Source organism: Pristiophorus japonicus, unplaced genomic scaffold (assembly GCF_044704955.1).
Source record: "Pristiophorus japonicus isolate sPriJap1 unplaced genomic scaffold, sPriJap1.hap1 HAP1_SCAFFOLD_311, whole genome shotgun sequence".
Classification (NCBI taxonomy): Eukaryota; Metazoa; Chordata; class Chondrichthyes; family Pristiophoridae; genus Pristiophorus; species Pristiophorus japonicus.
In genome coordinates this window covers 790,092-807,627 of record NW_027252900.1, presented here as the reverse complement: position 1 = coordinate 807,627, position 17,536 = coordinate 790,092, and the positions used below count along the sequence as shown (strand labels likewise).

The 17,536-nt window shown below is 49.2% G+C and overlaps 1 protein-coding gene across 1 annotated transcript in view; it reads left to right on the top strand.

Moving 5' to 3' along the window:
- Positions 1 to 6: 6 nt before the first annotated feature.
- Positions 7 to 17,536, top strand: part of LOC139249388 (nuclear pore complex protein Nup155-like) — a 400,538-nt gene continuing 383,008 nt past the window's right edge. The window contains exons 1-3 of the mRNA XM_070872384.1: positions 7 to 79; positions 4,514 to 4,599; positions 8,888 to 9,047. Of these exons, the coding sequence (XP_070728485.1) occupies positions 4,533 to 4,599; positions 8,888 to 9,047 (227 nt within the window). The 5' untranslated portion in view covers positions 7 to 79; positions 4,514 to 4,532. The remainder of the gene's footprint in view (positions 80 to 4,513; positions 4,600 to 8,887; positions 9,048 to 17,536) is intronic.

Here is a 17,536-nt window from a genome sequence, read left to right as displayed (position 1 = left end):
CCTCGTGTCTCATTCTCGCCTGTTCAAGGGCAGCGTACGATCGGGAGGTGTCAGCCTGGGCAACCCGAGCCTTCTTCAGGTACAAAATAAACCTTTCCATCCTATAAACTGCCTCCCTATTCCACTTTCACCCGCCCCCTGCTCCCCCCATCGACACCTCCTTCCCCCCCCCCCCCCCCGACCTCCCCTCCCCTCGACCTTCCCCCCCTCCCCTCGCCCTCCTGCCCCCTGCTCGACTCATTCTTATTGACCCCGTCCCAGGTCCCAGGTCCCAGGTCCCAGGCCGTGTCCAGCCCTGTAAGAATTGTGTATGTTTCAATAAGATCACCTCGACAGAGAATATCGGCCGAGTCTCCTCATAGGACAATCCCCTCATCCCAGGAATCAGTCTGGTGAACCTTCGCTGCACTCCCTCTATGGCCAGTATATCCTTCCTTAGGTAAGGAGCCCAGAACTGTGCACAATACTCCAGGTGTGGTCTCACCGGGGCCCGATATAGTTGCAGTAAGACGTCTTTACTCTTATACTCAAATCCTCTTGTGATAAAGGCCAACATCCCATTTGCTTTAATCACTTGCTGTACCTGCATGTTAACTGTCAGTGATTGGTGTACAAGGAACCCAGGTCCCTCTGAACACCAACATTTCCCAATCTCTCACCATTTAAAAATACTCTGCTTTTCTATTTTTCCTACCAAAGTGCATAAGTTCACATTTCTCTATCCCCTTGAAGCCTCTTTGCATCCTCCTCACAACGTGCGTTCCCACCTAGCTTTGTATCATCAGCAAACTTGGATATATTACACTCGGTCCCGTCACCCAAATCATTGCTATAGATGGTAAATAGCTGGGGCCCCAGCACTGATCCTTGTGGCACCTCACTAGTTACAGCCTGCCAAGCTGTTTCTGTCGGTTAACCAATCCTCCATCCATGCTAGTATATTACCTCCAATCCCATGAGCCCTAATTTTGTCTAATCTCTTGTGTGGCACCTTATCGAGTGCCTTCTGAAAATCCAATTGCACCACATCCACTGGTTTTCTCCTTATATTTTATGCCAATTACAACCTCAAAAAAACTCTCAAATTTGTCAAACATGATGTCCCTTTCATAAATCCGTGTTGATTCTGCCCAATCTTACTCTTTTCTCATCATATGCAGTCCCTCAGAATTGAGGGAGACTTGCTTCCACTCTAAAAGTGAGTCCTTAGGTGACTGAACAGTCCAATACAAGAACCACAGTCCCTGTCACAGGTGGGACAGACAGACGTTGAGGGAAGGGGAGGGTGGGACTGGTTTGCCGCACGCTCCTTCCGCTGCCTGCGCTTGGTTTCTGCACGCTCTCGGCGACGAGACTCGAGGTGCTCAGTGCCCTCCTGATGCACTTCCTCCACTTAGGGCGGTCTTTGGCCAGGGACTCTCAGGTGCTGGTGGCGATGCACTTTATCAAGGACATCCTCAAAGCCGCCTTCATAAAGTGCAAAAAAATTATTTTCTAAGTGTCCTGTTATCATGTCCTTAATAACAGATTCGAGCATTTTCCCTAAATAGAAATTAGGTGCAGGAACAGGCCATTCGGCACAACTGATGTCAGGCTAACTGGTCTGCAGTTCCACGTTCTCTCTCTCCCTCCTTTCTTAAACAGTTTGGACTGGAAGCTGATAAATCCCCTCGACCTGATGGCCAACATCTTTTGAAAGAAGTGGGTGGCTAGAGAAAAATGTATAAAATTCTGACGGGGTTGGACAGACTGGATACGGGGGGGATGTTTCCTCTGGCTGGGAAGTCTAGAACAAGGGGTCACAGTCTCAGGATACGGGGCAGGAAATTTAGAAACATAGCACATAGGTGCAGGAGTAGGCCATTCGGCCCTTCGAGCCTGCACCACCATTCAATAAAATCATGGCTGATCATTCCCTCAGTACCCCTTTCCTGCTTTCTCTCCATACCCCTTGATCCCTTTAGCTGTAAGGGCCATATCACTCCCCCTCGAATATATCCAATGAACTGGTATCAACAACTCTGCGGTAGGGAATTCCACAGGTTAACTGCTCTCTTAGTGAAGAAGCTTCTCCTCATCTCGGTCCTAAATGGCTTACCCCTTATCCTAAGACTAGGATCGAGATGAGGAGAAATGTTTTCACTCAGAGGGTGGTGAACCTGTGGAATTCTCTGCCACAGAAGGCTGTGGAGGCCAGTCACTGAATATGTTTAAGAGGGAGATAGATAGATTTCTCGACACAACAGGCATCAAGGAGTCTGTGGAAAAAGCGGGAATATGGTGTTGAGATAGAGGATCAGCCCATGATCATATTGAACGGTGGTGCAGGCTCGAGGGGCTGAATGGCCTCCTACTTGCTCCTATTTTCTATGTTTCTATGCATTCACTACCTTCCAGTTCAATGGAATTTTGGAAGATGACAACCAATACATCCACTATTTCTCTAGCCACCTCTTTCAAAAGATGTAGGCCATCAGGTCCAAGGGATTTATCAGCTTCCAGTCTCATTCATTCCCCCAGTATTATTTTTTTTAACTAATAATTTCTTTCAATTCCTCATTCCTGCTGGATCCTTGGTTCCCCACTATTTCCAGGAGGTTTTTCATGTCGTTTCTGTGAAGACAGACACAAAGTATTTGTTTAATTTCTCTGCCATTTCCTTATTCCCAGTATAATTTCTCCCGTCTCAGCCTGTTAGGGACCCACATTTACTTTCAATAATCTTTTCCTTTTTACACACCTATAGAAGCTTTTACAGTCTTTCTATGTCTCGCTAGTTCACTCTCTCATTCTATTTTCCCTTTCTTTATCAATTTCTTGGTTCTCCTTAAAGGAATGTATGTTTGTTATAAATGATGTATTAATTCTTTAAATACTAGCCATTGCTTGTCTACTGTCACACCTTTTAATGTCGTTTCCCAATCGACCTTAGCCAACTCTCCCTCATACCTACATAATTTGCTTTGTTTAGATTTAAGACCCTCGTTTCGGATTCAACTAAATCATTTTAAACTCAATATAAAAGTCTTATCATATTATGGTCACTCTTCCCTAAGGGCCCCTTTACTACAAGCTCATTAATGAACCTTTTCTCATTGCACAATACTAGGTCTAAAATAGCCTGTTCCCGAGTTGGTTCCTCAACATACTGATCGAGTAAACCATCTTGTATACATTCCATGAATTGGTCCTCCTCACTATTACTGCAGATTTGGTTTGCCCAGTCTATATGTAGATTAAAGTCACCCCCAATTACCGTATTACCCGTGTTACACGCGCCTCTAATTCCCTGATTTATACTGTGTCCTACATTACCACTGCTGTTTGGGGCCTATAAACAACTCCCACCAATGTTTCCTGCCCCTTGCTGTTCCTTAGCTCTACCCAAACTGATTCTACTACTTGATTTTCCAAGTGAAGATCCTTTCTTTCTGCTGTCTTTTATCCCAACCTTTATTATCAGGAATAATCCTCCTCCTTTTCCATTTTGCCTTTCACTTACATTGTACATTAATGATTTGGACGAGGGGATTAAATGTAGTATCTCCAAATTTGCGGATGACACTAAGTTGGGTGGCAGTGTGAGCTGCGAGGAGAATGCTATGAGGCTGCAGAGTGACTTGGATAGGTTAGGTGAGTGGGCAAATGCATGGCAGATGAAGTATAATGTGGATAAATGTGAGGTTATCCACTTTGGTGGTAAAAACAGAGAGACAGACTATTATCTGAATGGTGACAGATTAGGAAAAGGAGAGATGCAACGAGACCTGGGTATCATGGTACATCAGTCACTGAAGGTTGGCATGCAGGTACAGCAGGCGGTTAAGAAAGCAAATGGCATGTTGGCCTTCATAGCGAGGGGATTTGAGTACAGGGGCAGGGAGGTGTTACTACAGTTGTACAGGGCCTTGGTGAGGCCACACCTGGAGTATTGTGTACAGTTTTGGTCTCCTAACTTGAGGAAGGACATTCTTGCTATTGAGGGAGTGCAGCGAAGGTTCACCAGACTGATTCCCGGGATGGCGGGACTGACATATCAAGGATCAACTGGGCTTGTATTCACTGGAGTTCAGAAGAATGAGAGGGGATCTCCTAGAAACGTTTAAAATTCTGACGGGTTTAGACAGGTTGGATGCAGGAAGAATGTTCCCAATGTTGGGGAAGTCCAGAACCAGGGATCACAGTCTAAGGATAAGGGGTAAGCCATTTAGGACTGAGGTGAGGAGAAACTTCTTCACCCAGAGAGTGGTGAACCTGTGGAATTCTCTACCACAGAAAGTTGTTGAGGCCAATTCACTAAATATATTCAAAAAGGAGTTAGATGTCGTCCTTACTACTAGGGGGATCAAGGGGTATGGTGAGAAAGCAGGAATGGGGTACTGAAGTTGCATGTTCAGCCATGAACTCATTGAATGGCGGTGCAGGCTAGAAGGGCCGAATGGCCTACTCCTGCACCTATTTTCTATGTTTCGATGACCTTGCTGGCAGCGTATTAATGGGCCATCTATTTCAGATACGGTGGTGAAGCACAGATGCGATTCCCAGCAGCCATTCAGCAGCCAATGAATGTGGGGCCCATCTTCAGCACCCCTCACCCAGGTAAGCGATGCAAGCAGGCTGTGGGCTGTTGTTTCCGACATGGAACTTCCCCACAGCTGCTACTCGATGTGCAATAGTATTTCTTTTGTGGAACTTGGATTGTGTGGGACAGTGGATGGAGCCAGCCGCATGCTGCTTCTGAGTCATTAGTGGTCCATCTACATGATGCACTGCAGCATGCTGTCCAGGGGCCGCCTCTGATGGTCTCTCGGAGATCGGGGCGAGGGAGCGGCGAGAGACTGTAAAGGGACGTGATCGGGGCCCAGGAGAGGCGAGGGCCCAGGGGCAGCACGGCCCAGCCCACACTGCGATATGTGAGCACACTAGGTCCGTGCAGCAGAGCAGGTCTCCAGTGGTCCTGGTTAACCCTTGCCCCTGGACCAAGACCTCGCTCTGTCAAGCCCGTGTGGTGGCTGGTGTGTAACGGTCACCCCACGTTAAACAATCCACACGCAGGCATCTTCCACCCTTCAGGATGTAGTTCGGGATCTGGAATATTAGGTCCTTCATTGAAACACCTGTGAACTCATCCCTTTTCGGCGTGGAAGCCTAATGATGATGATGATGATGCACTGCAGCAACTCGCCAAGGCTTCTTCGGCAGCACCTCCCAAACCCGCGACCTTTACTCCCACCCCCTAGAAGGACAAGGGCAGCAGGCGCATGGGAACACCACCACCTCCACGTTCCCCTCCCAGTCACACACCATATCGGCCATTCCTTCATCGTCACTGGGTCACAATCCTGGAACTCCCTCCCTAACAGCACTGTGGGAGCACCTTCACCACACGGACTGCAACGGTTCAAGAAGGCAGCTCACCACCACCTTCTCGAGGGCAATTAGGGATGGGCAATAAATACATAAGAACATAAGAAATAGGAGCAGGAATAGGTCATACGGCCCCTCGAGCCTGCTCCGCCATTTAATACGATCATGGCTGATCCGATCATGGACTCAGCTCCACTTCCCCGCCCGCTCCCCATAACTACTTAATCCCTTATCGGTTAAGAAACTGTCTATCTCTGTCTTAAATTTATTCAATGTCCCAGCTTCCACAGCTCTCTGAGGCAGGGAATTCCACAGGTTTACAACCCTCTGAGAGAAGAAATTCCTCCTCCTCTCAGTTTTAAATGGGCGGCCCCTTATTCTAAGATCATGTCCTCTAGTTCTAGTCTCCCCCATCAGTGGAAACATCCTCTCTGCATCCACCTTGTCAAACCCCCTCATAATCTTATACGTTTCGATAAGATCACCTCTCATTCTTCTGAATTCCAATGAGTAGAGGCCCAACCAACTCAACCTTTCCTCATAAGTTAACCCCCTCATCTCCGGAATCAACCGAGTGAATCTTCTCTGAACTACCTCCAAAGCAAGTTTATCCTTTCATAAATATGGAAACCAGAACTGGCAGTACTCCAGGTGTGGCCTCACCAATACCCTGTATAACTGTAGCAAGTCAGCGCTTTGTCAGCGACGCCCACATCCCATGAAGGAATACAATACAATTGAGCCTCCCTTGCACTGAGCTCTGTGACTAGCTGTGCTGCAGAGGAACCTTTTATAACGTCCCCTTTACAATCTTGGATTAGGTGTCAGCTGTGCTCAATGCTAGCAGTGTCCCCTCAGAAAATCCAGGGTACAAGCCCCACTCCAGAAACTTGCTGTTGAGGAGGGGTTACACTAATTTGGCAGGGCTATGGACACCAGGATGTAGCATGAGAAAGAAGAAACAAAGTGCACAAAGGATTGGGAGAGAGACAGATAGCTCTCGAGTAAGAAATACTAAAGTATTCGGTGCTTCTGACAAAGGGTCATCGACCTGAAACGTTAATTCTGTTTCTCTCCTTAACCGCTGCCTGACCCGCTGAGATTTCCAGCATTTTCTGTTTTTATTCCAGATTCCAGCATCTGCAGTATTTTGCTTTTGTAAAAGTATTCGGTGGCTTCAGACTAAGAGAGAATACAAGAATGTCTAAGATAGGTTTACAGTGTGTGTATGTGTGTGTGTGAGAATGCATGAAGCGAGATGATAAAGGTGAACTGCATGTACAAATAGCCACGTCACGGCCATAACGGAGACCTGGCTCAAAAAAGGGCATAATTGGGATTTAAATATTCCTGGATACAAGGTGTTCAGGAAAGGGAGGGAAGGAAAGACAGCAGTATTGGTTAAGGAGAATGTTAGTGTTGGAGTGGAGGATGTCCTGGAGGGGTCAAGGACAGAATCTATTTGGTTAGAGTTAAGAAATAATCGAGGTGCCATTGCACTACTAGGTATATTCTACAGACTACTAACTAGTGGGAAGGATGTATTTGACAAATTTGCTGGAGTTCTTTGAAGATGTAATGAACAGGGTGGATAAAGGGGAACCAGTGGTTGTGGTGTATTTGGATTTCCAGAAGACATTTGACAAGGTGTCATATAAAAGGTTACTGCACAAGATAAAAGTTCACGGGGTTGGGGGTAATATATTAGCATGGATAGAGGATTGGCTAACTAACAGAAAACAGAGAGTCAGGATAAATGGTTCATTCTCTGGTTGGCAACCAGTTACGAGTAGGGTGCCACAGGGATCAGTGCTGGGATCCCAACTATTTACAATCTATATTAATGACTTGGATGAAGGGACCGAGTGTAATGTAGACAAGTTTGCTGCTGATAGAAAGATGGGAGGGAAAGCACATTGTGAGGAGGACACAAAAAATCTGAAAAGGAATACAGACAGGCTCAGTGAGTGGGCAAACATTTGGCAGATGGAGTATAATGTGGAAAATGTGAGATTATGTACATTGGTAGGAAAAATAAAAAAGTAATTATTATTTAAATGGAGAAAAATTACAAAATGCAGTGGTACAGAGGGACCTGGGGGTCTTTGTAGATGAAATAGTTAGTATGCAGTTACAGCAAGTAATCAGGAAGGCAAATGGAATGTTGGCCTTTATTGCAAGGGGGATGGAGTATAAAAGCAGAGAAGTCCTGCTACAACTGTACAGGGTATTGGTGAGACCAGACCTGGAGTACTGCGTGCAGTTTTTAAGGAAGGATATACTTGCATTGGAGGAGGTTAGAAAAGGTTTACGAAGTTGATACCTGAGATGAAAGGGTTATCATATGATGAAAGGTTGGGCCTATGCTCTTTGGAGTTTAGAAGGCTGAGAGGTGATTATTGAAATGTATAAGATTCTGAGGAGGTTTAAGAGGGTAGATGCAGAGAGGATGTTTCCTCTTGACGGAGAGTCTCGAACTAAGGAGCATAGTCTCAGAATAAGGGGTCGCCTATTGAAAACGGAACCTGTATAAAACACTGGAATGCACTGAACTGGAGTATTGTGTCCAATTCCGGGCACTGCACTTGAGGAAGGATGTGAAGGCCTTTGAGAGGGTGCAGGAAAGATTTACAAGAATGGTTCCAGAGATGAGGGACTTCAGTTGTGGATAGACCGGAGAAACTGGAGTTGTTCTCCTTGGAGCAGAGAAAGTTGAGAGGTGTTCAGGATCTGGAATGCACGGCCTGAGAGGGTGGTGGAGGCAGACTCAATCACAGCTTTCAAAGGGGAGTTGGATAAGTACCTGAAAGAAGAAATTTTCAGGGCTCTGGGTAAAAGGGCGGGGGAGTGGGACAGACTGAGATGCTCTTGCAGAGCGCTGGCACGGGCTCGACGGGCCAAATGGCCTCCTTCCGTGCTGTAACCCTTCTCTGATTCTATTCTAATCCAGGCTGACGCTCAGGAGCACTGCCTCAGTATTGCCTCGTAGAAAATGCACCACTCCCTCAGTACTGCCCCTCCGATGCTGCAGCGATTCTCAGTACTGCCCCTCCGACAGTGCGGCACTCCCTCAGTACTGCCCCTCCGGCAGTGCGGCGCTCCCCCAGTACTGCCCCTCCGACAGTGCGGCGCTCCCTCAGTACTGCCCCTCCGACAGTGCGGCACTCCCTCAGTACTGCCCCTCCGACAGTGCGGCGCTCCCTCAGTACTGCCCCTCCGGCAGTGCGGCGCTCCCTCAGTACTGCCCCTCCGACAGTACGGCACTCCCTCAGTAAGGGCACATGGTGTGTTTCCCCCCGCACCCCGCCCTCGTTGTGTTTTCGAACAGAAGGCGTGGTGGAATCTGGTCTCATGAATAATTTTAATGGAGTTCGACAGTTGCTTGCAGACAAGCAACTTGCAGGGCTGTGAGACGAACAACAACAGATCTTTCATCGACCCATCACTGGAACGACGGGCCGAATGGTTTGCGCTGGTAGTATCTACCATTCTACATGTTCTGTTTTTCCGTCCTTCTCAGGGTTGAAGCCACTCGGGATGTCGAGCCCTCTTTTCCCCCCTGGAAGCCCTGGACTGCACAGTGGGGTTACTCTGCCCCCGATCGCCACCATGTCGGGACCAGAGGTGGTCTTTTCTGGAAAGCACAATGGCATCTGCATCTACTTCACCAGGATCATGGGGTATGTGCCTGAGTGCTCACCACAGCACCCTGACCCCGACTGTAACTGATTCTACACCCCGACCCACGACTGTAACTGATTCGACACCCTGACCCACGACTGTAACTGATTCTACACCCTGACCCACGACTGTAACTGATTCTACACCCTGACCCCGACTGTAACTGATTCTACACCCTGACCCACGACTGTAACTGATTCTACACCCCGACCCACGACTGTAACTGATTCTACACCCTGACCCACGACCGTAACTGATTCTACACCCTGACCCACGACTGTAACTGATTCTACACCCCGACCCACGACTGTAACTGATTCTACACCCTGACCCACGACTGTAACTGATTCTACACCCTGACCCACGACCGTAACTGATTCTACACCCTGACCCGGGACTGTAACTGATTCTACACCCTGACCCGGGACTGTTACTGATTCTACACCCTGACCCACGACTGCAACTGATTCTACACCCTGACCCACGACTTTAACTGATTCTACACCCTGACCCACGACTGTAACTGATTCTACACCCTGACCCGGGACTGTAACTGATTCTACACCCTGACCCATGACTGTAACTGATTCTGCACCCTGACCCACGACTGTAACTGATTCTACACCCTGACCCACGACTGAAACTGATTCTACACCCTGACCCACGACTGTAACTGATTCTACACCCTGACCCACGACTGTAACTGATTCTACACCCTGACCCATGACTGTAACTGATTCTACACCCTGACCCACGACTGAAACTGATTCTACACCCTGACCCATGACTGTAACTGATTCTACACCCTGACCCATGACTGTAACTGATTCTACACCCTGACCCACGACTTTAACTGATTCTACACCCTGACCCACGACTGTAACTGATTCTACACCCTGACCCACGACTGTAACTGATTCTACACCCTGACCCACGACTGAAACTGATTCTACACCCTGACCCCGACTGCAACTGATTCTACACCCCGACCCACGACTGTAACTGATTCTACACCTTGACCCACAACTGTAACTGATTCTACACCCTGACCCATGACTGTAACTGATTCTGCACCCTGACCCACGACTGAAACTGATTCTACACCCCGACCCACGACTGTAACTGATTCTACACCTTGACCCACGACTGTAACTGATTCTAGACCCTGACCCCGACTGTAACTGATTCTACACCCTGACCCGGGACTGTAACTGATTCTACACCCTGACCCCGACTGCAACTGATTCTACACCCCGACCCACGACTGTAACTGATTCTACACCTTGACCCACAACTGTAACTGATTCTACACCCTGACCCATGACTGTAACTGATTCTACACCCCGACCCACGACTGTAACTGATTCTACACCCTGACCCCGACTGTAACTGATTCTACACCCTGACCCCGACTGTAACTGATTCTACACCCTGACCCACGACCGTAACTGATTCTACACCCTGACGCACGACTGTAACTGATTCTGCACCCTGACCCCGACTGTAACTGATTCTACACCCTGACCCCGACTGTAACTGATTCTACACCCTGACGCACGACTGTAACTGATTCTTCACCCTGACCCACGACTGAAACTGATTCTACACCCTGACCCACGACTGCAACTGACTCTGCATCCTGACCCACGACTGTAACTGATTCTACACCCTGACCCACGACTGTAACTGATTCTACACCTTGACCCACAACTGTAAATGATTCTACACCCCGACCCACGACTGTAAATGATTCTACACCCCGACCCACGACTGTAACTGATTCTACACCTTGACCCACAACTGTAACTGATTCCACACCCTGACCCACGACTGTAACTGATTCGAGACACTGACCCGGGACTGTAACTGATTCTACACCCTGACGCACGACTGTAACTGATTCTGCACTCTGACCCGGAACTGTAACTGATTCTACACCCTGACCACGACTGTAACTGATTCTACACCCTGACCCACGACTGTAACTGATTATAGACCTTGACCTGGGACTGGAACTGATTCTACACCCTAGCCCACGACTGTAACTGATTCTACACCCTGACCTACGATTGTAACTGATTCTTCACCCCGACCCAAGACTGTAACTTATTCTACACCCTGACCCACGACTGTAACTGATTCTACAGCCTGACCTACGATTGTAACTGATTCTTCACCCCGACCCAAGACTGTAACTTATTCTACACCCTGACCCACGACTGTAACTGATTCTACACCCTGACCCACGACTGCAACTGATTCTACACCCTGACCACGACTAACTGATTCTACACCCTGACCCACGACTGTAACTGCTTCTACTCCCTGACTCACGACTGTAACTGATTCTACACCCTGACCCGGGACTGTAACTGATTCTACACCCTGACCCATGACTGTAACTGATTCTACACCCTGACCCACGACTGAAACTGATTCTACACCCTGACCCACGACTGTAACTGATTCTACACCCTGACCCCGACTGTAACTGATTCTACACCCTGACCCCGACTGTAACTGATTCGACACCCTGACCCACGACTGTAACTGATTCTACACCCTGACCCACGACTGGAACTGATTCTACACCCTGACCTAGGACTGTAACTGATTCTAGACCCTGACCCGGGACTGTAACTGATTCGACACCCTGACCCACGACTGTAACATGATTCTACACCCTGACCTAGGACTGTAACTCATTCTAGACCCTGACCCGGGACTGTAACTGATTCTACACCCTGACCCACGACTGTAACTGATTCTACACCCTGACCCACGACTGGAACTGATTCTAGACCCTGACCCGGGACTGTAACTGATTCGACACCCTGACGCACGAGTGTAACTGATTCTACACCCTGACCCGGGACTGTAACTGATTCTACGCCCTGACCCACGACCGTAACTGATTCTACACCCCGACCCACGACTGTAACTGATTTTAGACCCTGACCCACGACTGTAACTGATTCTACACCCTGACCCCAACTGTAACTGATTCTACACCCTGACCCGCGACTGTAACTGATTCGACACCATGACCCACGACTGTAACTGATTCTAGACCCTGACCCGGGACTGTAACTGATTCTACACCCTGACCCGGGACTGCAACTGATTCTACACCCCGTCCCACGACTGTAACTGCTTCTACTCCCTGACCCACGACTGCAACTGACTCTACACCCTGACCCGGGACTGCAACTGATTCTACACCCCGTCCCACGACTGTAACTGATTCTACACCCTGACCCACGACTGTAACTGATTCTACACCCTGACCACGACTGTAACTGATTCTACACCCTGACCCACGACTGCAACTGATTCTACACCCTGACCCACGACTGTAACTGATTCTACACCCTGACCCGGGACTGTAACTGATTCTACACCCTGACCCATGACTGTAACTGATTCTACACCCTGACCCACGACTGAAAATGATTCTACACCCTGACCCACGACTGTAACTGATTCTACACCCTGACCACGACTGTAACTGATTCGACACCCCGACCCACGACTGTAACTGATTCTACACCCTGACCCCGACTGCAACTGATTCTACACCCCGACCCACAACTGTAACTGATTCTACACCTTGACCCACGACTGTAACTGATTCTGCACCCTGACCCACGACTGGAACTGATTCTAGACCCTGACCCGGGACTGTAACTGATTCGACACCCTGACCCACGACTGTAACTGATTCTAGACCCTGACCTAGGACTGTAACTGATTCTAGACCCTGACCCGGGACTGTAATTGATTCTACACCCTGACCCACGACTGTAACTGATTCTACACCCTGACCGACGACTGGAACTGATTCTAGACCCTGACCCGGGACTGTAACTGATTCGACACCCTGACGCACGAGTGTAACTGATTCTACACCCTGACCCGGGACTGTAACTGATTCTACACCCTGACCCACGACCGTAACTGATTCTACACCCCGACCCACGACTGTAACTGATTCTAGACCCTGACCCACGACTGTAACTGATTCTACACCCTGACCCCGACTGTAACTGATTCTACACCCTGACCCGCGACTGTAACTGATTCGACACCCTGACCCACGACTGTAACTGATTCTAGACCCTGACCTAGGACTGTAACTGATTCTAGACCCTGACCCGGGACTGCAATTGATTCTACACCCTGACCCACGACTGTAACTGATTCTACACCCTGACCCACGACTGGAACTGATTCTACACCTTGACCCACAACTGTAACTGATTCTAGACCCTGACCCGGGACTGTAACTGATTCGACACCCTGACGCACGAGTGTAACTGATTCTACACCCTGACCCGGGACTGTAACTGATTCTACACCCTGACCCACGACCGTAACTGATTCTACACCCCGACCCACGACTGTAACTGATTCTAGACCCTGACCCACGACTGTAACTGATTCTACACCCTGACCCCGACTGTAACTGATTCTACACCCTGACCCGCGACTGTAACTGATTCTACACCCTGACCCACGACTGTAACTGATTCTAGACCCTGACCCGGGACTGTAACTGATTCTACACCCTGACCCGGGACTGTAACTGATTCTACACCCTGACCACGACTGTAACTGATTCTACACCCTGACCCACGACTGTTACTGATTCTACACCCTGACCCACGACTGTTACTGATTCTACACTCTGACCCACGACTGTAACTGATTCTACACCCTGACCCACGACTGTAACTGATTCTACACCCTGACCCACGACTGCAACTGATTCTACACCCTGACCCGGGACTGCAACTGATTCTACACCACGTCCCACGACTGTAACTGCTTCTACACCCTGACTCACGACTGTAACTGATTCTACACCCTGACCCACGACTGTAACTGACTCTGCATCCTGACCCACGACTGTAACTGATTCTACACCCTGACCCACGACTGTAAGTGATTCTACAGCCTGACCCACGACTGTAACTGATTCTAGACCCTGACCCGGGGCTGTAACTGATTCTACACCCTGACCACGACTGTAACTGATTCTGCACCCTGACCCACGACTGCAACTGATTCTACACCCTAACCCACGACTGTAACTGATTCTGCACCCTGACCCCAGACTGCAACTGATTCTACACCCTGACCCACGACTGTAACTGATTCTTCACCCTGGCCCACGACTGTAACTGATTCAACACCCTGACCCCGGACTGCAACTGATTCTACACCCTGACCCACGACTGTAACTGATTCTACACCCTGACCCACGACTGTAACTGATTCTACACCCTAACCCACGACTGTAACTGATTCTGCACCCTGACCCCGGACTGCAACTGATTCTACACCCTGACCCACGACTGTAACTGATTCTACACCCTGACCCACGACTGTAACTGATTCTACACCCTAACCCACGACTGTAACTGATTCTGCACCCTGACCCCGGACTGCAACTGATTCTGCACCCTGACCCACGACTGTAACTGATTCTACACCCTGACCTCGGACTGTAACTGACTCTACACCCTGACGCATGACTGTAACTGATTCGACACCCTGACCCGGGACTGGAACTGATTCTACACCCTGACCCACGACTATAACTGATTCTGCACCCTGACCCGGGACTGTAACTGATTCTACACCCTGACCTGGGACTGTAACTGATTATACATCCTGACCCACGATTGCAACTGATTCTACACCCTGACACACGACTGTAACTGATTCTACACCCTGACCCACGACTGTAACTGATTCTACACCCTGACCCGGGACTTCAACTGATTCTACATCCTGACCCACGACTGTAACTGATTCTACACCCTATCCCACGACTGTAACTGATTCTACACCCTGACCCACGACTGCAACTGTTTCTACACCTTGACCCACGACTGTAACTGATTCTACACCCTGACCCACGACTGTAACTGATTCTGCAGCCTGACCCGGGACTGTAACTTATTCTACACCCTGACCTGGGACTGTAACTGACTCTGCATCCTGACCCACGACTGTTACTGATTCTATACCCTGACCCGGGACTGTAACTGATTCTACACCCTGACCTAGGACTGCAACTGATTCTACATCCCGACCCACGACTGTAACCGATTCTATACCCTGAAACGGGTCTGTAACTGATTCTACACCCTGACCTAGGACTGTAACTGATTCTACATCCTGACCCATGACTGTAGCTGATTCTGCAGCCCGACCCACGACTGTAACTGATTCTGCACCCTGACCCGGGACTGTAACTGATTCTACATCCTGACCCACGACTGTAACTGATTCTACACCCTATCCCACGACTGTAACTGATTCTACACCCTGACCCACGACCGTAACTGATTCTACACCCCGACCCACGACTGTAACTGATTCTAGACCCTGACCCACGACTGTAACTGATTCTACACCCTGACCCCGACTGTAACTGATTCTACACCCTGACCCGCGACTGTAACTGATTCTACACCCTGACCCACGACTGTAACTGATTCTAGACCCTGACCCGGGACTGTAACTGATTCTACACCCTGACCCGGGACTGTAACTGATTCTACACCCTGACCACGACTGTAACTGATTCTACACCCTGACCCACGACTGTTACTGATTCTACACCCTGACCCACGACTGTTACTGATTCTACACTCTGACCCACGACTGTAACTGATTCTACACCCTGACCCACGACTGTAACTGATTCTACACCCTGACCCACGACTGCAACTGATTCTACACCCTGACCCGGGACTGCAACTGATTCTACACCACGTCCCACGACTGTAACTGCTTCTACACCCTGACTCACGACTGTAACTGATTCTACACCCTGACCCACGACTGTAACTGACTCTGCATCCTGACCCACGACTGTAACTGATTCTACACCCTGACCCACGACTGTAAGTGATTCTACAGCCTGACCCACGACTGTAACTGATTCTAGACCCTGACCCGGGGCTGTAACTGATTCTACACCCTGACCACGACTGTAACTGATTCTGCACCCTGACCCACGACTGCAACTGATTCTACACCCTAACCCACGACTGTAACTGATTCTGCACCCTGACCCCAGACTGCAACTGATTCTACACCCTGACCCACGACTGTAACTGATTCTTCACCCTGGCCCACGACTGTAACTGATTCAACACCCTGACCCCGGACTGCAACTGATTCTACACCCTGACCCACGACTGTAACTGATTCTACACCCTGACCCACGACTGTAACTGATTCTACACCCTAACCCACGACTGTAACTGATTCTGCACCCTGACCCCGGACTGCAACTGATTCTACACCCTGACCCACGACTGTAACTGATTCTACACCCTGACCCACGACTGTAACTGATTCTACACCCTAACCCACGACTGTAACTGATTCTGCACCCTGACCCCGGACTGCAACTGATTCTGCACCCTGACCCACGACTGTAACTGATTCTACACCCTGACCCACGACTGTAACTGATTCTACACCCTATCCCACGACTGTAACTGATTCTACACCCTGACCCACGACTGCAACTGTTTCTACACCTTGACCCACGACTGTAACTGATTCTACACCCTGACCCACGACTGTAACTGATTCTGCAGCCTGACCCGGGACTGTAACTTATTCTACACCCTGACCTGGGACTGTAACTGATTCTGCACCGTGACCCACGACTGTTACTGATTCTATACCCTGACCCGGGACTGTAACTGATTCTACACCCTGACCTAGGACTGCAACTGATTCTACATCCCGACCCACGACTGTAACCGATTCTATACCCTGAAACGGGTCTGTAACTGATTCTACACCCTGACCTAGGACTGTAACTGATTCTACATCCTGACCCATGACTGTAGCTGATTCTGCAGCCCGACCCACGACTGTAACTGATTCTGCACCCTGACCCGGGACTGTAACTGATTCTACATCCTGACCCACGACTGTAACTGATTCTACACCCTATCCCACGACTGTAACTGATTCTACACCCTGACCCACGACTGTAACTGATTCTACACCCCGACCTGGGACTGTAACTGATTCTACACCCCGTCCCACGACTGTAACTGATTCTACACCCTGACCCACGACTGAAACTGATTCTACACCCTGACCCACGACTGTAACTGATTCTACACCCTGACCCCGACTGTAACTGATTCTACACCATGACCCACGACTGTAACTGATTCTACACTCCGACCCACGACTGTAACTGATTCTACACCCTGACCCCGACTGCAACTGATTCTACACCCCGACCCACAACTGTAACTGATTCTACACCTTGACCCACGACTGTAACTGATTCTACACCCTCACCCACGACTGTAACTGATTCTACACCCTGATCCACGACTGCAACTGATTATACACCCTGACCCACGACTGTAACTGATTCTACACCCTGACCCACGACTGTAACTGATTCTACACCCTGACCCACGACTGTAACTGATTCTAC